We start from the raw sequence: 16,897 nt of genomic DNA on the forward strand, positions 1-16,897 counted from the left end.
CCTGCTTCCAAGATTTGCCCTAAGCCTGCTTCCAAGCTTCGCTCTCAGCCTGCTTCCAAACCATGAGATGCTTCGCCCTCAGCCTGCTTCCAAACCATGAGATGCTTCGCCCTCAGCCTACTTCCAAGCTTTGCCCTCAGCTGGCTTCTAAACCATGAGATGAGATGCTTCACCCTCAGCCTGCTTCCAAGCTTCGCCCTCAGCCTGCTTCCAAACCATGAGATGCTTCGCCCTCAGCCTGCTTCCAAGCTTCGCCCTCAGCCTGCTTCCAAACCATGAGATGAGATGCTTCACCCTCAGCCTGCTTCCAAGCCAGGAGACGCTTTGCCCTCAGCCTGCTTCCAAACCATGAGATGCTTCGCCCAAAGCCTGCTTCCAAGCTTCGCTCTCAGCCTGCTTCCAAACCTTGAGATGATTCGCCCTCAGCCTGCTTCCAAGCTTCGCCCTCAGCCTGCTTCCAAACCATGAGATGCTTCGCCCTCAGCCTGCTTCCAAACCATGAGATGCTTCGCCCTCAGCCTGCTTCCAAACCATGAGATGATTCGCCCTCAGCCTGCTTCCAAGCTTCGCCCTCAGCCTGCTTCCAAACCATGAGACGATTCGCCCTCAGCCTGCTTCCAAACCATGAGATGCTTCGCCGTCAGCCTGCTTCCAGACCATGAGACCATTCGTCCTCAGCCTGCTTCCAAACCATGAGATGCTTCGCCCTCAGCCTGCTTCCAAGCTTCGCCATCAGCCTGCTTCCAAACCATGAGACGATTCGCCCTCAGCCTGCTTCCAAACCATGAGATGCTTCGCCCTCAGCCTGCTTCCAAACCATGAGATGCTTCGCCCTCACCCTGCTTCCATACCATGAGATGATTCGCCCTCAGCCTGCTTCCAAGCTTCCCCCTCAGCCTGCTTCCAAACCATGAGACGATTCACCCTCAGCCTGCTTCCAAACCATGAGATGCTTCGCTGTCAGCCTGCTTCCAAACCATGAGACGATTCGTCCTCAGCCTGCTTCCAAACCATGAGATGCTTCGCCCTCAGCCTGCTTCCAAGCTTCGCCCTCAGGCTGCTTCCAAACCATGAGAAGCTTCGCCCTCAGCTCGCTTTTAAGCTTCGCCCTCAGCCTGTTTCCAAGCTTCGCCCTCAGCCTGCTTCCAAACCATGAGACGCTTCGCGCTCAGCCTGCTTCCAAACCATGAGATGCTTCACCCTCACCCTGCTTCCAAACCATGAGATGCTTCACCCTCAGCCTGCTCCCAAGCTTCGCCCTCAGCCTGCTTCCAAGCTTCGCCCTAAGCCTGCTTCCAAACCATTAGATGCTTCGCCCTCAGCCTGCTTCGCCCTCAGCCTGCTCCCAAGCTTCGCCCTCAGTCAGCTTCCAAGCTTCGCCCTAAGTCTGCTTCCGAACCATGAGATGCTTCGCCCTCAGCCTGCTTCCAAACCATGAGATGCTTCGCCGTCAGCCTGCTTCCAGACCATGAGACCATTCGTCCTCAGCCTGCTTCCAAACCATGAGATGCTTCGCCCTCAGCCTGCTTCCAAGCTTCGCCATCAGCCTGCTTCCAAACCATGAGACGATTCGCCCTCAGCCTGCTTCCAAACCATGAGATGCTTCGCCCTCAGCCTGCTTCCAAACCATGAGATGCTTCGCCCTCACCCTGCTTCCATACCATGAGATGATTCGCCCTCAGCCTGCTTCCAAGCTTCCCCCTCAGCCTGCTTCCAAACCATGAGACGATTCACCCTCAGCCTGCTTCCAAACCATGAGATGCTTCGCTGTCAGCCTGCTTCCAAACCATGAGACGATTCGTCCTCAGCCTGCTTCCAAACCATGAGATGCTTCGCCCTCAGCCTGCTTCCAAGCTTCGCCCTCAGGCTGCTTCCAAACCATGAGAAGCTTCGCCCTCAGCTCGCTTTTAAGCTTCGCCCTCAGCCTGTTTCCAAGCTTCGCCCTCAGCCTGCTTCCAAACCATGAGACGCTTCGCGCTCAGCCTGCTTCCAAACCATGAGATGCTTCACCCTCACCCTGCTTCCAAACCATGAGATGCTTCACCCTCAGCCTGCTCCCAAGCTTCGCCCTCAGCCTGCTTCCAAGCTTCGCCCTAAGCCTGCTTCCAAACCATTAGATGCTTCGCCCTCAGCCTGCTTCGCCCTCAGCCTGCTCCCAAGCTTCGCCCTCAGTCAGCTTCCAAGCTTCGCCCTCAGCCTGCTTCCAAACCATGGGTTGCTTCGCCCTCAGCCTGCTTCCAAACCATGAGATGCTTTGCCCTCAGCCTGCTTGCAAGCTTCGCCCTCAGCCTGCTTCCAAACCATGAGATGCTTCGCCCTCAGCCTGCTTCCAAGCTTCGCCCTCAGCCTGCTTCCAAACCATGAGATGCTTCGCCCTCAGCCTGCTTCCAAATAATGAGATGCTTTGCCCTCAGCCTGATACCAAACCATGAGATGATTCGCCCTCACTCTGCTTCCAAGCTTCGCCCTCAGCCTGCTTCCAAACCTTGAGGATTTCGTTGCGGATAGATGTTCTTCTCAGAGCAGAACTGGCTCAGCACGATCCAGCTTGACTTGGCATAAAGTTACTGAGCCTAGGTGAGAACCCTGTGTACTAGAGGCTACAAGAACCTCACAGGGTCCTCGGCTAACACATAGCTGCATGACCAGCCATGGCACACCCTCAGTGGAGTGCCTGCCCATTGAAAGAAAGGCAAACAGTACGTGCAGGGTCCAAGGGGGGCTATATGTAAACGGTGTGCAGACGTAGAGGGTTAAAATGATATTTGTTCTGGCTAAGCCATGTTACTGGGCTCAGGGATACAGGCTCTGCCTCCCAGCGATCAGGCAGTGATGAGAAGGAGAGAGAGGTGGGCACTGACGATCAGGCAGTGATGAGGAGGAGAGTAAGGTGGGCACTGACGATCAGGCAGTGATGAGGAGGAGAGTAAGGTGGGCACTGACGATCAGTCAGTGATGAGGAGAGAGGTGGGCACTGACGATCAGGCAGTGATGAGGAGGATAAAAGGTGGGCACTGAGGAGAATAGAAGGTGGGCACTGACGATCAGGCAGTGATGAGGAGAGAGAGGTGGGCACTGACGATCAGGCAGTGATGAGGAGGAGAGAATAGTGGGCACTGACGATCAGGAAGTGACGAGGAGGAGGAGAGAAAGGTGGGCACTGACGATCAGGCAGTGACGAGGAGGACAGAATGGTGGGCACTGACGATCAGGCAGTGATGAGGAGGAGACAATAGTGGGCACTGACGATCAGGAAGTGACGAGGAGGAGGAGAGAAAGGTGGGCACTGACGATCAGGCAGTGATTAGGAGGAGAGAATGGTGGGCACTGACGATCCGGAAGTGACGAGGAGGAGGAGAGAAAGGTGGGCACTGACGATCAGGCAGTGATGAGGAGGAGAGAAAGGTGGGCACTGACGATCAGGAAGTGACGAGGAGGAGGAGAGAAAGGTGGGCACTGACGACCAGGCAGTGACGAGGAGGAGAGAAAGGTGGGCACTGATGCTGGGAAGTGATGCACATGGCCTTCCTCATAACCCCACACACCCAGGGCCAGGTTTACTAACATTTGACACAATGCAAAGCAACAAGACCACTTTCGGCATTGCGTCAAGAGCAGGAATGCACCACATTTACTAAGATATAGAACACTCTTGCTCTCTCACTGTGCTTGGGCGCTGAGGGACAGATTTACAAAGACATCACACAACTGAATGCAGCAAGACAACTTGCTGCACTGCGCAACAGGAAGAGAGCAGGAATTAGCCACACCTGACACATTTCTGCTCTCTCCCTGCTCCAGAGCACTGAGTGCTGCCTAACGCCAACAAAGGAACACCTTCCTGCACAAACACAATCCTCAGAGTCCTTTTCCACGTGTGCCACGGAATGCAGCACACATAGAGAGAGGAAATAACGAAGAGAAATAAGGGCTTACAACCCTTAATAAATCTGGAAATGCACCAGATTCCATGGGTGGATGCGTGGGAACGCACACACTCCACCCATAGAACGCCTTCCCAATGGGTGAATGCGTGGGAACGTCCACACTCCACCCATAGAACACCTTTCCAATGGGTGGATGCGTGGGAACGCCCACACTCCACCCATAGAACACCTTCCCAATGGGTGGATGCGTGGGAATGCCCACACTCCACCCATAGAACATCTTCCCAATGGGTGGATGCGTGGGAACGCCCACACTCCATCCATTCAAGGTGGCTTTGCGTGGCCTAGTAGATCTCACTGAAGCCCTTGCATTACCTTGCTTGACGCACGCTCTTCGTAAATCTGGCCACCCAGTGTCCTCATAAACCACTCATACACCATCTAAGGCCCACAGCACGGACCCAAGCAAGGATGTGCCATGTTAGCTCCCGACACCCACCTTTGATCTTTTCTAAGCCGATGCGGTCACCAGTGGCAGAGTTCACAGGCAGTGCCAGGAAGGAAGGGTTTGGCGCTAGTACCTCTGAGCCCAGTTGACTGCAGACTGCCTGCCTGTCTGCGCCTAGCGCCTCCCACTGACAAGCAGATGGAATAGAGCCATGGCCAATCAATGGGAAATTTGTTACTGAAGAAAAGATCAAGGGCCTGGGACACAGCACCCAGTGGAAATGTAAGAAGGGAACAAAGCCAGACAGAGAAGCTTCAATAGCCTACTGATACTGTGCCAAAGACAACACAATGGAGGAAAGCAAAGAAACGAGCAGAGAGGAGGAAATTGCATTTGTCATAAACACCAACCAGGCAAACTCCTTAGTTAATGTTAATAATAATTTACAGTATTTAGCAAACAATGGTTCAGATGTGGCCTAAAAAGGTCCAGAAATACAAGGGGTTACCCAGAGAGGGACCCTGCTATCATTAGTCAAATGAAATCAATTCAGTGGGGAGCAGAAGGGAGCAAAAAGATGAATCTGTAGAGGGGAATGTAAGTCACAGGGGTGACGAGTATTTATTTCCACGAAATCAATTATAGAGTGCTCACATACATAGAAAGCGTGGTGTGAAAATAGTGACGGTGGGTTTTAAAAAGACATCGCATTGACAACAAAGAACAGCTGAATTCCTTAAGTGATTTATACAATTTTTAACGGAATTCATGTTGTGAAATGGTCGACGGCGTTTCGAACCCAATTATTGGGGTTCATCTTCAGGACAAAGTGAGCAAGGCATGTGCTAGAAATTAAGTCGAACGATCTTAGGAAGAGTTCCAGTTCGTCACTCAACTGGTAGGAATGGATCAAGAGCTCCGGGTTAGAATTCGATCCGAACTTAATCAAATGGAGGCAGCTGGGCAAATTAGGAGACCGCCACGTCGATTTCCGTGATTTGGTCGTGAGGCAACAGGTCAGTAAATGGGTGCCTGAAGCCGAGCAGGGAACGAGGTCCTGTTGCTGCTGGAGCTGGCCGTTGAGTGTGCGGCAATATTAATTTATAGAGCGCACGTACACCAGGTGGCTTCATGGCGCTAAAAGGCTCCGAGTGCTGTCGAAGAGGAACAATGGATCTAGATCTGTGCAAATAGCCAGGTTTTAAGGGACTTCATAAGTTGCAAAAGGCGTATGGCAGGACCGTATTTCCAGTGGGAGGGAGTTCCACAGTTTGGGGGGCAAGAGTAGCAAATCTGCGCCCTCCACCCGTTTGAACACCAGGGTGGAGAGCAGTGAGAGATGGGCAGACCGTAGGTTGCGCGCGGGAGTGTGCCTGAGTATCAGGCTGGTAATGAAAGTGGGGCGGATGCCGTGCAGGGATTGAAAGATGAGGCCCCCCGTTTTAAAGGCACAGCGCTGGGAAGTGGGGAACCAATGCAGTTTCCTCAGTAATGGGGTTGCTGGTTACCATCTGGGTTGTCGAAAGACCAGACGGGCTGCATGGTTCTGGGCCATCTGCAGCCGTTTGAGCAGGTAATGTGGCATGCCTAAAGACAAGGAGGTGGCATAATCCAGGTGCGATAGAACAGTGGCTATTATGACCTGGATCAGTGCATCCCGAGTGAGAAAGAGATGTATTTTCCTAATCTTGCGCATTTGAAAGAAACACTTGGAGACCACCGCGACAACCTGAGTTTTCAATGAGAGTTCACTGTTGAGGAAAACTCCCAATGTTTTGGCCGAAGTGGAGGGGGAGGGAGGGGATCCTGGCTCAGATGGCCAATAATGTAGGCCCCAGAACTTATAGCTGTCCCCAGTGAGAACAAGCTCTGTCTTACCAGGATTTAATTTAAGGTGGTTAAGATCCATCCAACGTTGGATATGGAGCATGGTGGCCTGGAAGTCGGTGACAGAGCTGTGCAAGTTGTCAATTTTAAAGACTAGTTGGAGGTCATCTGCATAGTTGAAAACCAACACCTTCCTGTCTTTAAGAGACTGAATCAAAGGGGCGATACAAAGATTGAATAGGTGGGGAGAGAGGGCCGAGCCCTGTGGAACACCACAGGTAGTTTTGCGTGGGGGAGCCAAGAAATGTCCTTGACGTACGGCCTGTGAGCGGTCCTCCCGAAAGGAAGTGAGCCAGCAGGCCGCCGACTCTTGGATGCCAGCCTGTTTGCACGGTCGGCCAAGATGGTATGGTCGTCCGTGTCAAAGGCGGCAGAGAGATCTAGTAGGACCAGTGCCTGAGGGGAGTTTCTATGAGCGTTGTACCGGAGAGTGTCCAGGACAGCGAGGATCACGGATTCAGTGGAATGGGCTGGCCGGAAACCAGCCTGATGGGAATCCAAATATTTCGACTCCTCTAGGAAATTGGAAAGGCATTTAGCTACATGGCCCTCTAGAATCTTTGCCAAAAAAGGAAGCAGGGAAATCGGATGTTAGTTCGGTAGGAGCGCAGGATCGGCTCCGGGTTTTTTCAGGTGGGGTACCACTATGGCTTTTTTTAAAAGCCAAAGGGACTATGCCGGATGAGTGAGACTCATTCAGGAGGGCGAGTGCGGGGCCAGGGTGGATTGCAAAGCAGTCCTTGAGTATGTGAGGAGGACAACAGTCGGAGGGGGCACCTGATTTAACTTTCACTAATAGGTCTTGAAAGGTCTCATTGTTGATAGTGGGGAAGGAGCTGATAATGCGGTAGTTTCTGTGCAAAACAGGAGGGTAAAAAGTGACCGGGTGATTGGGGATGCTGGCCTTAATGGTAATGATTTTATCAATGAAATAGTCCTTTAGTGAATTACACAATGCTTGGGAGGGCGTGGCTTTCAGAAGGATTCGCTCAGGGTTGGATAGTTCATTAATTATGGTAACGATTTCTTTAGAGCTTTTATTGGCATTAAGGATGCGCGTGGGGAGGAGGAGCCTAGCCTGCAGCCGAGATGGCCGCCTAGCTCTTCGGCTCCGCCGACCCTTGCGCCCTTCGTCGATATCCTGGCAAGAATCCTGCGCCTCCGAGCCCTACGCTTACCAGCGCCACGTTCCTGACCACGTTACTGTGACTCCGGTCGAGAACGGAGCTGCCCCGGCGGAGTTGAGCCCCGGTTACCATTCCGGCCTTCCAAGCGGTCGCAGCCGGGCTATTGTTTAGTGGGGACGGCCGGCGGCGACAACGATAGCAGCGGCCGCTGTGGAGAGGGAGGAGCCGGTGCACCGGACCTGGAGCGCGGCGCCGGGATTCTCGCAGCAGCCTTTTCCATGCTCGGCTGCCCAGCGCGCCTCGCTCGCAACATTGTATCCGGCTCCCGTATACTGTATCCCGGCCCAGCTGGGAGAGGGCCGGGATCGCTTCTTTGTTGCAGTCTACAGCAGCGGCCGCCATCTTCCGCATCGGGAACCCTGGTCCTGCCGGTGGGTTTCCCTGCACCACAGATTCCCCTGTCCTTGAAGCCTCTCCACGACCGGCTGCCTCCACGTTTCCTGCACCACCGGGGCCCCGCAGAGAGCTCGTCGCTTTCCAGATACCGATGGCTGGTGAGGGGGGCTTGCTTCCCGGGGCGCTTGGTGGTTGCTTGCCTAAGATGGCGGACGCAACAGCACCCTCCATCCTTGATCCACCGCTGGGGCTTCGCGACATCCTGGCAGCACTGGAGGACCTGCGGTTGGCCTTCTGCGACTCTTTCACTGGTTTGGGGGACCGGTTTGATTGGACTTTTTCAGCTGGCCGTGATGATCCTCCAGTGCGGCATGTTAAGCCACATCTTCAGTCGACTGTCGGTGGATCACCCGAGTTGAGGTATGTGGCAGTGACGGGGGGTCGTGTCCCAGTGCCCGCTGCGGTACTCGTCGGCTCTGCCCTGGAGGAGTCTGACAATACTGCTTCCTTGGTATGGCCGGAGCTTGTGTCTCGGACACCGTTTTGCCCATCTCCTTTGTCCTTTGGTGCCACGTTTCTGAGCGTCCTCCTGGACTTGCTTCCTGTACATCGGCCGGCCGCTACTCTGGAACTTATGCATCGTCCTGCTCCCTGTTGTACTAGCCACGGCATAGCAGTGGCGCAATCTGCGGTCCTTTACTATCGAGCTTCACTCCAGTTTGACTTGTCTCTTACACCTCGATTTCGGCAACGGACTCCATGGTGGCCCATCCCGCCCAGGTTGGCTGTACTGCAATTGGATTCTGTTGGACTGCAGATTCGAAGGGGCCAAGGCTGAGGAGGGGGGTTTTTCTTGGTGCACATTGATACGTGTATGGCTGGGACTGGGACTTGTGACTGTTGGAGGTACATGTAGCGTGGGTGTTAGGTCGGGGCCTAGGGTTGGGTGACCGCGGGTAACGTTTTTGCTTGCATTGAATAGATCCTTGGCCCTCCTCCGATTAATCGTGACATTCTTTTTCTTTTTCTTCTCTTTCTCTTCTCCTACATTTCGGGTACTCTTTTGGGGCGACAGACACACTGCTAGGGGGGGGTAGGCCGTAGCCTCTGCATGCGTGTAGGGTGGGGGGTATATTTCCTTGTTGGTTTTTTTTCTATGGGCCTCCTTTTTCTTTCTTCCTTTTCTCTTTTTCTCTTCTCCCTTTCTACTCTTTACCCTTCCCGCTTGCTCTTTCCTTTCTTATTTCTTGGGTCGTTGGGAGGATTGGGAACTTGTGGGTAGTGCTTGGGGATCGTCATGTGATATGCTTCTTTTCTATCCTGATTACATTGAGTGCGATTGATTACCTTACGGATAATGCTTGCTGACTCTTCTGATGATCGTTGCCCACTATAGTCCTAACTGCATTGCTTTGATTCGGATCCTTCCAGACCTGTTGCTATGGACTTATTTCAAAACTTTATAAAAATTAAACCTCATCATCCTGGTGCTCGGCGGCACAATTGTGTATAACGTAACCTGGTCTATTCGTGCTGGTACTGATATGCTGCTGAGTTGTATAATTGATTGCTGATGTGCCCTTTTATTGTCGAGGCCGGCCTGAGGGTTGTAGGCCCGTATTTGTCTGCACATGCTGTTAAATAAAGGTTTTTAAAAAAAATAAATAAAAAAAAAAAAAAAAGGATGCGCGTGGAAAAGTGGGCGGCTTTAGCAGTGAGAATGCTCTTCTTGTAATCTTTCTGGGCAGTGGTATATAGTAGTTTTTTTCCAGGGGAGTACTTTAAATGCCACTGCCTCTCCAATTGGCGCAAGGCCAGTTTCTGGATCTTGAATTCATTGAGGAACCATCTCTGTGCGTCCGCGAGGCGTGCTAGTTTAACTTTTTTAAGGGGGGCGTGCTTATTACTGGTGTTGTGTAGCCATTCAAATACGATCCTTTCCGTGGCATTGATATCAGTGCCAGGGGATGGAGCTGTATTGGAGAGTGTGTCCAAGAAGTCTTTTTTATTGATAGAGTTCCATTTCCTAGTAAATCCGCCTTCGGCCGTGTTGATTTTCTCAATAAACGGGGATGCCAAGGTGAATATTAGCAGGTGGTGGTCAGACCAGACGCAGGGAGTAATTATGGGAGTGGAAATGGCCAGGCCGTTGGACCAAACTTGGTCAAGGACATGCCCTTTCAGATGGGTGTGAGATAGCACCTGTTGGGCAAAGTTTAAATTACTGAGAAGATCAGACATCTCAGCTGATTGTGGCCCTTCCTGGGGGTCCCTGTATCAATAGTTGAAATCACCCACAAGGAGAACCTTGGCATGCTCGATCACAAGTTTAGACATCTGTTCACTAAGTGATAAGGGAAAATGAGGCGTCTGATGTGGTTGCCTGTACATTAATACGCAGACAAAGGAGTAGTTAGCTGATTCGAGTTTTATAACTATGTTCTCGGTCTCCTTGAGAGGGAGACATGTCAAGGAGTAGAACCTAAGGTTAGTATGAATGATGGCTGCAACTCCACCTTTGCCAGGTAGGCAGTTGGCATGGATAATGTAATAATCAGGGGGTAGTGCAGCTAACATATCAGGAGCAGAGTCATCAGTGAGCCAGGTTTCGGTCAGCAGTAAGAGATTAGGTTTTTTGGTGAGCAAGAGAAGAAAAATGTCCAGCTGGTGTTTGACAAGGGAGCGAGTGTTAAGGTAGTATAATGATATGGGCACGTCCCTGAGTTCAGCCTGACTCTGAGTGCTATGCTTGGGGGTAGTGAGATGGGGGTAGATGAAGATTTCGTAAGCAGGTGTAAGAGACAGGCTTTCTTGTGCAAGGTGCAAATGGGCGGAGGAGTACGTGATGGTACGGGCATAGGGACTGGCCCCTGGACCCGGAAGGGCGCGGACGGGTGCAGACGGACTTGTCTTTGGCGCGCCATCTCCTTAGATGTAAAGACAATGGACAGAGCTTCTGCTTCTCTACCAATACCAATATAATCAATACCATTCAACTCAGGCGCATGGGCGGCAATCGTAGGCCTTCAGCAAGGATAGACTACCATTCATGCCTGGGCACAGGCATAGGCTGCTAAGCGTAGTCCCCCAGCATCTGGTTACGGACTAGTACCTCTGCCCGGTCACCTGGTCAGGGACTACCACCCATGCCCCATCACCTGGACACTGAATAGACGGCTGTCTATAGTGGTCACAGACTGTCCTGCCAACTGGACACAGACGGCTGTCCCTGTCCCATTACCTGGACATAGACTACTGTCCCTGCCCCATCAGTTGTCACAGACTGTCCCGTCACCTGGTCATGGACTGCGGACCTTGTTCCATCAGTGGTCATAGACTGAAGTCCCTGTTCCATCAGCGGTCATAGACTGAAGTCCCTGTTCGATCAGCGGTCATAGACTGCTGTTCCTGTTCCATCAGTGGTCAGAGACTGCTGTCCCTGTTCCATCAGTGGTCACAGTCAGCTGTTCCTGTTCCATCAGTGGTCAGAGACTGCTGTCCCTGTTCCATCAGTGGTCACAGACTGCTGTCCCTGTTCCATCAGTGGTCACAGTCAGCTGTCCCTGTTCCATCAGCGGTCACAGGCTGCTGTCCCTGTTCAATCAGGGGTCACAGACTAACGTCCCTGTTCCATCAGCGGTCACAAGCTGCAATCCCTGTTCCATCAGTGGTCACACACTGCCATCCTTGTTCTATTAGTGGTCACAGACCTACGTCCCTGTTCGACCTGTCGACATAGACTCCCTTCTCTGTATGACCAGTGGCTGCAGACTGCCATCTCTCTCCCATCAGTGGCTCTAGACTGCCACCCTTGTCTCATCAGTGGTTACAGACTGTCATCCCTGTCCCACTGGCAGCCACGGACCAGTTCCATAAGTGGTCCGGGACCGCCATCTCTTACTGTCAACTGATCAGACAGCCGACTATCGATCCTGTCCCATCAAGAGGTCGGACAGCCATCCCTGTCCCGTGAGTGGTCACAGACGGATGCCCCTGTGCCTTCAGCTGGTCAAACTGTCACCCCTATCCCATGAGTGGTCAAACACTGCAAACCTGGTTCCTTGACAGGTCACACTCCACTGTCACAGCTTATCAGTATTGGGCCACAGGCACCCTTAGCTTGCCCTGGCACCTGGTCCCAGCCCCCACAATATGCCCAACACCTAATCACAGAAATAAGATCAGACACCTCTAAAACTAATGCTCAGCGCCTGGTCACAAACCGTTACAGTGGGTGTCTCATCTGGCCACTGACACAACCCCACAGCTGGATTCTTATATGGCTACCAACAGACCCTCTCAGCTTATGCCACAAAAGGCCAACAAACACTTTTGTTCTCCTTGTCTGAGTTGCACCCTGACTGTGCAGCTTCTCACAAATCTCTAACCAGGCATGGCACCTGCTCACAGACCACCCACTACCCCACTTCCAGTCCATCCGCTCACAAACCACCACCTCCCCATGCTCACAGACGGCCTCCCCTGACACTGGGTTATGGAACCAACCCAGATTCTCGTGCCCACTTTTCTCTTCCTTAACCCCACCCTGGGCCACAGGATTCAGGTTAGTTAAGACAAGTTTAAGGCCACCCACTGGGACAGGAGGGGCGCTCTTTCTTCTTCAGATGTTCTCTCTCTGGGAATGTGCCTCCCCTTCCCAGACGCATTCCTCAAGTGTGCTTCTTAGGGCAGTGTGTAACTTTCAAGGTGTTGCTCATACCTTCATGCCAGGTTCACCAGGAGTGCCAGCTTCACCAGATGGGCCAGGCGGTCCCTACAAGAAAAGGTTACAAGTGTTAGGGGTAACAAGAGATCAGATCATAGCAAAGCTGTTGCCACAGATGGTTGTTGGCGCAAAAACAGAAGAGAGCTCCTCTGTGATACAGGAGTCCCTCCATAGAGCAGAGCTTCACGCAGGGAGGGTCTCATTTATAGAGCAACGGGAAGTTGGATTCTGGGGGAGACCCTCTCTACAGGGGACTGTAACAGAGGAGAAGCTTCTCTCTCTGGAGGGCTATGTAAGAGGAAGAGCCCCGCTCTATGGTGGGGGTATGACAGAAGAGGAGCCCCACTCTATAGTGGGGTCTGATAGACGAAGAGCCCTGCTCTATAGTGGGGTCTGACAGAGGAGGAGCCCCGCTCTCTAGTGGGGTCTGACAGAGGAGGAGCCCCGCTCTCTAGTGGGGTCTGACAGAGGAGGAGCCCCGCTCTCTAGTGGGGCCTGACAGAAGAGGAGCCCCGCTCTTTGTGTGGTATGACTAAGTAAAAGTCCCGCTCTATAGTGGGGGTATGAAAGAGGAAGAGCCCCACGCTATAGTGGGGTCTGATAGAGGAGGAGCCCCGCTCTATAGTGGAGTATGACAGGTGAAGCCCCGCTCTATAGTGGAGTATGACAGGTCTATCCCCGCTCTATAGTGGGGTCTGACAGAGGAGGAGCCCCGCTCGATAGTGGGGGAATGACAGAGGAGGAGCCCCGCTCTATAGTGGGGTCTGACAGAGGAGGAGACCCGCTGTATAGTGGGGTCTGACAGAGGAGGAGACCCGCTGTATAGTGGGGAATGACAGAGGAGGAGCATCGCTCTTTAGTGAGGTCTGACAGAGGAGGAGCCCCGCTGTAAAGTGGGGTATGAGAGGTGGAGTCCTGTTCTATAGTGGGGTATGACAGAGGAAGAGCCCCCCTCTATAGTGGGGTATGACAGATGGAGCCCGCTCTATAGTGGGGTCTGAGAGAGGAGGAGCCCCGCTCTAAAGTGGGGTATGACAGAGGAGGAGCTTCACTTGATAGTGGGGTCTGACAGAGGAAGAGACCCGCTCTATAGTGGGGTTTGACAGAGGAGGAGCTTCGCTTGATAGTGGGGTCTGACAGAGGAAGAGACCTGCTCTATAGTGGGGTCTGAGAGAGGAGGAGCCCCGCTCTATAGTGGGGTCTGACAGAGGAAGAGCCCCGCTCTATAGTGGGGTCTGAAAGAGGAGGAGACCCGCTCTATAGTGGGGTATGACACAGGAGGAGCCCCACTCTATAGTGGAGTATGACAGAGGATCCCCGCTCTATAGTGGGGTATGAAAGTGGAACAGCCCCGCTTTATAGTGGGGTATGACAGAGAAGGAGCCCAGCTCTCTAGTGGGGTCTGACAGGAGGAACCCCTCTCTATAGTAGGGTATGACAGAAGGAGCCCCGCTCTGTGGTGGGGCGGTGACAGGCGGAGCCCCGCTCTCTAGTGGGGTATGACAGGAGGAGGAGCTCCACTCTATAGTGGGCTTTGACAGAGGAGGAGCCCCGCTCTATAGGGGAATTTGACAGAGGAAGAGCCCCACTCTATAGTGGGGTTTGACAGAGGAAGAGCCCCGCTCTATAGTGGGGTCTGACAGAGGAGGAGCCCCACTCTCAAATGGGGTATGACAGGAGGAGGAGCTCCACTCTATAGTGGGGTCTGACAGAGGAGGAGCCCCGCTCGATAGTGGGGTTTGACAGAGGAGGAGCCCCGCTCTATAGTGGGGTATGACAGGTGGAGCCCCGCTCTATAGTGGGGTATGACAGGTGCAGCCCAGCTCTATAGTGGGGTATGACAGAGGAGGAGCCCCGCTCTATGGTGGGCTTTGACAGAGGAGGAGACCCGCTCTGTAGTGGGCTTTGACAGAGGAGGAGCCCCGCTCTATAGTGGGCTTTGACAGAGGAGGAGCCCCGCTCTATGGTGGGCTTCGACAGAGGAGGAGACCCACTCTATAGTGGGCTTTGACAGACGAGGAGCACCGCACTATAGTGAGGTTTGACAGAGGAAGAGCCCCGCTCTATAGTGAGGTTTGACAGAGGAAGAGCCCCGCTCTATAGTGTGGTATGACAGGAGGAGCCCCGCTCTCTAGTGGGGTATGACAGGTGGTGCCCCGCTCTCTAGTGGGGTTTGACAGATGAGGAGCCCCGCTCTCTGGTGGGGTTTGACAGAGGAGGAGCCCCGCTCTGTAGTGGGCTTTGACAGAGGAGGAGCCCCGCTCTATAGTGGGCTTTGACAGAGGAGGAGCCCCGCTCTATGGTGGGCTTTGACAGAGGAGGAGACCCACTCTATAGTGGGCTTTGACAGACGAGGAGCACCGCACTATAGTGAGGTTTGACAGAGGAAGAGCCCCGCTCTATAGTGAGGTTTGACAGAGGAAGAGCCCCGCTCTATAGTGTGGTATGACAGGAGGAGCCCCGCTCTCTAGTGGGGTATGACAGGTGGTGCCCCGCTCTCTAGTGGGGCCTGACAGAAGAGGAGCCCCGCTCTTTGTGTGGTATGACTAAGTAAAAGTCCCGCTCTATAGTGGGGGTATGAAAGAGGAAGAGCCCCACGCTATAGTGGGGTCTGATAGAGGAGGAGCCCCGCTCTATAGTGGAGTATGACAGGTGAAGCCCCGCTCTATAGTGGAGTATGACAGGTCTATCCCCGCTCTATAGTGGGGTCTGACAGAGGAGGAGCCCCGCTCGATAGTGGGGGAATGACAGAGGAGGAGCCCCGCTCTATAGTGGGGTCTGACAGAGGAGGAGACCCGCTGTATAGTGGGGTCTGACAGAGGAGGAGACCCGCTGTATAGTGGGGAATGACAGAGGAGGAGCATCGCTCTTTAGTGAGGTCTGACAGAGGAGGAGCCCCGCTGTAAAGTGGGGTATGAGAGGTGGAGTCCTGTTCTATAGTGGGGTATGACAGAGGAAGAGCCCCCCTCTATAGTGGGGTATGACAGATGGAGCCCGCTCTATAGTGGGGTCTGAGAGAGGAGGAGCCCCGCTCTATAGTGGGGTTTGACAGAGGAGGAGCCCCGCTCTAAAGTGGGGTATGACAGAGGAGGAGCTTCACTTGATAGTGGGGTCTGACAGAGGAAGAGACCCGCTCTATAGTGGGGTTTGACAGAGGAGGAGCTTCGCTTGATAGTGGGGTCTGACAGAGGAAGAGACCTGCTCTATAGTGGGGTCTGAGAGAGGAGGAGCCCCGCTCTATAGTGGGGTCTGACAGAGGAAGAGCCCCGCTCTATAGTGGGGTCTGAAAGAGGAGGAGACCCGCTCTATAGTGGGGTATGACACAGGAGGAGCCCCACTCTATAGTGGAGTATGACAGAGGATCCCCGCTCTATAGTGGGGTATGAAAGTGGAACAGCCCCGCTTTATAGTGGGGTATGACAGAGAAGGAGCCCAGCTCTCTAGTGGGGTCTGACAGGAGGAACCCCTCTCTATAGTAGGGTATGACAGAAGGAGCCCCGCTCTGTGGTGGGGCGGTGACAGGCGGAGCCCCGCTCTCTAGTGGGGTATGACAGGAGGAGGAGCTCCACTCTATAGTGGGCTTTGACAGAGGAGGAGCCCCGCTCTATAGGGGAATTTGACAGAGGAAGAGCCCCGCTCTATAGTGGGGTTTGACAGAGGAAGAGCCCCGCTCTATAGTGGGGTCTGACAGAGGAGGAGCCCCACTCTCAAATGGGGTATGACAGGAGGAGGAGCTCCACTCTATAGTGGGGTCTGACAGAGGAGGAGCCTCGCTCGATAGTGGGGTTTGACAGAGGAGGAGCCCCGCTCTATAGTGGGGTATGACAGGTGGAGCCCCGCTCTATAGTGGGGTATGACAGGTGCAGCCCAGCTCTATAGTGGGGTATGACAGAGGAGGAGCCCCGCTCTATGGTGGGCTTTGACAGAGGAGGAGACCCGCTCTGTAGTGGGCTTTGACAGAGGAGGAGCCCCGCTCTATAGTGGGCTTTGACAGAGGAGGAGCCCCGCTCTATGGTGGGCTTTGACAGAGGAGGAGACCCACTCTATAGTGGGCTTTGACAGACGAGGAGCACCGCACTATAGTGAGGTTTGACAGAGGAAGAGCCCCGCTCTATAGTGAGGTTTGACAGAGGAAGAGCCCCGCTCTATAGTGTGGTATGACAGGAGGAGCCCCGCTCTCTAGTGGGGTATGACAGGTGGTGCCCCGCTCTCTAGTGGGGTTTGACAGATGAGGAGCCCCGCTCTCTGGTGGGGTTTGACAGAGGAGGAGCCCCGCTCTATAGTGGGGTTTGACAGAGGAGGAGCCACACTCTATAGTGGGGTGTGACTGAAGAGCAGCCCGGCTCTATAGTGGGTTCTGATAGAGGAGGAGCCCCTCTCTATAGGGTGGTATGAGCGAGGAGGAGCCTCGCTTCTGTGCCATAAC

General features: G+C 53.6%; 1 protein-coding gene across 3 annotated transcripts in view; it reads right to left on the reverse strand.

The window, feature by feature from the left end:
- COL27A1 (collagen type XXVII alpha 1 chain) overlaps window positions 1–16,897 on the reverse strand; it is a 2,221,286-nt gene that overhangs the window by 665,302 nt on the left and 1,539,087 nt on the right. For all 3 annotated transcript variants that reach the window (XM_085614179.1, XM_085614180.1, XM_085614178.1), the window contains exon 34: window positions 12,466–12,519. In XM_085614179.1, coding sequence (XP_085470305.1) covers window positions 12,466–12,519 — 54 coding nt within the window. The remainder of the gene's footprint in view (window positions 1–12,465; window positions 12,520–16,897) is intronic.

Source organism: Triturus cristatus, chromosome 1_2 (assembly GCF_964204655.1).
Source record: "Triturus cristatus chromosome 1_2, aTriCri1.1, whole genome shotgun sequence".
Lineage (NCBI taxonomy): Eukaryota > Metazoa > Chordata > Amphibia > Caudata > Salamandridae > Triturus > Triturus cristatus.